Here is a 4,656-nt window from a genome sequence, read left to right as displayed (position 1 = left end):
ACAAAAAAAAAAAAAGCAGTTTATTTTTCAAAAAGACTTCTGTTATACACCCCCCCCTTACTTGCACAATATTCTCTGACTGAATCCTTAACAGTCAGGGACTGAGAAGATATAAACAGGACCAGCATAGCTTCGTATAACATCACTTATTTTGGACTCTGGCTACAAAGCTTTGACTGCTTCATCCATTAAGACTAAATTCATTTCCCTATTATTAGAAGTCTACATGTGCTCTTCAAAATTATCTTGCTTTTGGAAAATTTCAAGATAGTGATTTCTTATCGTTTTCTTTTTTCTTACCTCCCAAATCTGGGGGCTTAAAAATGGCAAAAGACTCGATGATAAGATGGTACCCAGAGACATTAGGATGTTCCTTTCTAGCAGTAAACTGTATTGTGTTTTGTAAGTAAAATAAAGATTCTCAGTTCTACGTGTGAATGCTATTTAAAAAGTGAGCTCAAGTCTGAAAAGCAGTTTAATGCAGGTAGCAGAATTTTTTTTCATTATGAATATCAATATTTGTTCAATTAATTGTCTATACTTGTTCCATTCCTTCATTTCTCTCCCAGTCTGCTTTTCACCCTTCTCCAATATGTTCATTCATATACAACCATTTTTACTCTACTCTTTAGGTCTCCTTGCATGCTTCACTTGTACATGAAAAATGTTCCTTTTCCGTTTGTGGCCAAACTACTACCCTGTCTACATTCCCATAACTTAAAAAAAAACAAAACCCAAAAAATGATAGCAAGCGCCTTGACAGATTTTTAGTGTCAATTTATCAAGCAAATTGTGACAATGCCACATTTTAACTTGTAATGAATAACTGATTTAACCTCTTTCTATTTGAGAGTCTTGCATGGACTCATTCTGTTTCTGAGATGAACTTCTGGTCTGCTAAGCAGGCTCAGGCACCTTTTCAGATTTTTATTAAACTTTCGTATAACTGTAGCATCCCAGCACTTTTACAAAGTGCATAAAGCCACACAATTAGTATTTGGTAGGTGTGTTTCTTTCTCCTTTTCCTTCTGTTTCAGCCACAGGCAGTTGAATGAAATCTATGCAAATCTCAGAGTCCAAAGGAAATTCCTGTAAGTCTCTCTGCCTTATTTACTCAGGTTTAGTTAACAGTGATCCAATTTTCCTTCCTTCACATTATACATTGTGGTCACACGCAAATTACCTTTCATGAAGTCATTCTTTCTTAGATCATTTTCATGCTTAACATAGCATGTTGCATGCAAAAATCGTTTTAGACTAATGCATGAACTGTATGTATCATTTCAACTAACATACGGGAAGCCAACACTCTGATAAGGTCATATGCAATTGGGTTATGAACATTTAACACTGTCATCTTTTAAAATAAATTTTTAAAAACTGGTTTTCATTTAAGAGCATCTTGTAAGTAACAAATGGCAGCATTTTTAGATCATGTCTTGTAGTTCAATATGTACTTGACAATACTGGACTATCAGACATTGTCTCTAAATCTGGAGAAGCAATTGATAACCTAGTATGGATGCACAAATAATTTCATATATAAAAAGACAGGGCAGGCTACATACCATGCTAAGTGTGTGAACTGAGAGTCAACTGAACATGCCACTACTTCAGTGTTTATTGCTTTAAACTCTTCAATTCGGTCACTGAAGGCGATGATCTCCGTCGGACACACAAACGTGCTAAAATTTAAAATGGGTTAAATTCTCATTTCAGAATATTGAAGATTTCTCCACAAAACTTATCTGTGCACTGACAGAAGAAATTAGTTATTTTTTTTCAGTAGAGAAAAATGGAAAACAAATTATAGCTTAGTTTTATCTTAACGTTTTGAAATCAAATCTGCTAGAAACAGCATTTTTACTAGTGTTTATCAAGATGTTCACGGACACATTCTAAAGAAACACTCGATTCATAAACTGTAAGACCGAAAATACAGTCAGCATGCATTACAATTTACAGTTTAAATATTCACAATGACTGTTTTTAGATTTTTAAAAAAGCAAGTGGCCAGGTTTCAAGGGTTAACTTTTATTCCCTTAACACTATTAGAGCAGCGTAATGTTCCTACTACTTCATTGCATACTTTTATTTCTCACTTCATGGAAATTGGAGTAACGCTACTGAAGTCAAAGGAGCCATTACACCAACATTATGAGTGGGAATTGGACAAGTTATGGAGCAGGGGGTACTTAAGTACATATCAGAAAGACAAAGGGGAAATCGCATGTTCTGAATATCACTTTAAGGGATCATGAAGTAGGCCGCGAACAGTATTACTTCATCTGCATTTCTCACTTGCAGCAATGATTTACATGCTTGACCAGTCTTTACTTTGATTTTTACTTGCTCTGTTCCCAGTATTCTGAAGGGGGCAGAAAAAAAATGGTGCATTGACATTGGTTTTACTTACAAGTCAAGAGGGTAGAAGAAGAAGACAAGATATTTTCCGTGGTAATCTGTTAATTTCAGCTCTTTAAACTCTCCGTTGATTACTGCTGTTCCTTCCCAATGGGGTGCTGGCTTCGAGACTGCAAAATGGAATACATCCAAAATAAAGTATAAGTATAAAATGAGACATTTGCATGCATATATATGTGTGGTTGTTTAGCACCTTGTGCCCAAGGATATGTTTTTTCCTTACTTAGGCACAGCTGTGGTTTTATATACTGAAATACAATGCAGGTTGTGTAGCTACACAAACTTGTAATTACTTTTAAAGGTGGGGTGTCAAACTAGCTTCCTGACCTAGCCAGATTTGGACCTGGGGCTCCTTGTGGGCTGGATACAGCTCTGGGCACAGGATGGCTCTGGCTGTGGCAACTCCTACCTAGTTTGTACAGTGGCAGCAGCACCTCCACTCCTGCTGCAAACACCATGCTGGCGCTGGAGTGGTAGCTCCTGGTCTGGCCTGCAGTATGGGGCAGTGTATCCAGCAGTTGAGGAGCTGGGGCTGCAGTGACAATGACAGGTGAAGCAAGCCCTCGCTTGCCCTCTTGCTGCTGACTGCCATGCTCATTGAGACTATAAGGCCCTGGATTCTGAGGCAGGCCATTCCCCCAACTTCCCATGGCCAGGCAGAAGCCCAACAGGCTGGGTACAGCATCTGGTCTGCAGGACATATGTTGGACACCCCTGCTTTAAAGTTTCATGACTGGCAACTCCACTATGTTGGCAGTCTCTCCAATAAGAGGATGAGAGTCTTCCAGTAAATACGGAAGTCACTGGAGAGTTTGTAATGACTGAGGATGATCAGACATGTGCTTGTTTACTGCAAATGTGGCAAATAGTTCTGGGAAGAAGTAGGTCCCAGTGATGTTGGGTCACAACTCCTTTCCCCCCCCCCCCTTTCTCCATCTCGTCTATCCATCTCCGTAAGGAGACCAGCTTGTTCAAAAAGATCAATGCCTTGTTACAAATCAGAGCACTGGCGATGATTTGGTGCTCAGGTCTCTTTGGTACTGATGTTAAGATTACATTTCTTCAGCTTTAGGGGTATAGGTTGTAGCCTTGTTGGTGTAAGGACACAGGCAGACAAGGTTCTTTTAGTAAATCTGGTATTTTATTAGACCAACTCAAATAGATGGAAAAATCCCTCTTCACAAGCTTTCAGGTATAAATACCCTTTGTCGCTAACTGCAGTTGTTTCCTCAGCCTGACTAAGGGTATTTATACCTGAAAGACTGCAAAGAGTGATTTTTCCATCTATTTGAGTTGGTCTAATAAAAAGTATCAGATTTACCCAAGAACCTTGTCTGCCTATTTCTTTAGCCTGGCCTTTAAAGTGTCCTTGAATTTCTCCTCTTTGCTCACCCCTGGAGTGGTGGAAGTATAGGACCTGTTTTGGGAGCTGGTTGTCAGACATCCTTAGGGAACATCTTGTCCAATGGAGCTGGTGCTATATAAACATACTTTCAATGATAGTGGTGCTTGTTTAAGCCAGAATGCTGGCATTCCTTCTTCTGTCCTTCCAACTGATGTAGAAGATCTTCCAAAGACATTGCTGATGATAACACTACAAAGCTTTCAGGCATTTCCTATACGTTGTCCAAGATTCATGCACATACAACAGAGTAGGGATGAAAACACCCTGACAGACAAGAAGTTTAGTTTGAGTTCTGATGTCATGATCACTGAAGATGGATTTTATCCAGTGCTGAATATTATCTATTTTTATCCAGTGTTGTATACTATTTTTTGGGAATGGTAGCTACCCAGGTAGGGGAAATACTCAACATTCTCTAACAACTGCTGTCTAATTGTAATATGTGGAAGAGCAGCAGGTTGGTTTGGCGTGGCCTGATTAAGTATTGTCGTTTAGGTGAACCATACATGTGACCAGCATAACACATTACACAATTAACTACCAGCTGACATCTTACAGATTTAGGGCCTTTATTTAGAACCCAACTCTTTATTTTAATATGAAACTTACTTCAGACTTTGGGAGACTACGCTATCTAGGAATAACTTATATGCTGGCAGAACAAAATGGCTCTGCTTCAACCTAGTTTTACTGCCAGCCAAGAATAGTATTCAGGATTCATTTTAGGTTATGCATTTCAGGAAATGCATAACCTAAAACGGGATGCACAGAACACAGAATTAACCTATAATTAACTTGGATGTTTCTTCACAAAAAAAACCAACAGA

General features: G+C 38.7%; 1 protein-coding gene across 1 annotated transcript in view; it reads right to left on the bottom strand.

The window, feature by feature from the left end:
• PRDX4 (peroxiredoxin 4) overlaps positions 1–2,601 on the bottom strand; it is a gene marked incomplete at its 5' end in the record, with an annotated part of 14,383 nt that extends 11,782 nt beyond the window's left edge. Inside the window, 2 exons of the mRNA XM_019523932.1 lie at positions 1,569–1,685; positions 2,417–2,601. Of these exons, the coding sequence (XP_019379477.1) occupies positions 1,569–1,685; positions 2,417–2,601 (302 nt within the window). The remainder of the gene's footprint in view (positions 1–1,568; positions 1,686–2,416) is intronic.
• Between the last annotated feature and the right edge of the window lie 2,055 nt (positions 2,602–4,656).

Source organism: Gavialis gangeticus, unplaced genomic scaffold (assembly GCF_001723915.1).
Source record: "Gavialis gangeticus isolate Ggan-Ray unplaced genomic scaffold, GavGan_comp1, whole genome shotgun sequence".
Classification (NCBI taxonomy): Eukaryota; Metazoa; Chordata; order Crocodylia; family Gavialidae; genus Gavialis; species Gavialis gangeticus.
The sequence above is the reverse complement of the archived record's forward strand: the minus strand, read 5'-3'. Positions and strand labels throughout refer to the sequence as shown.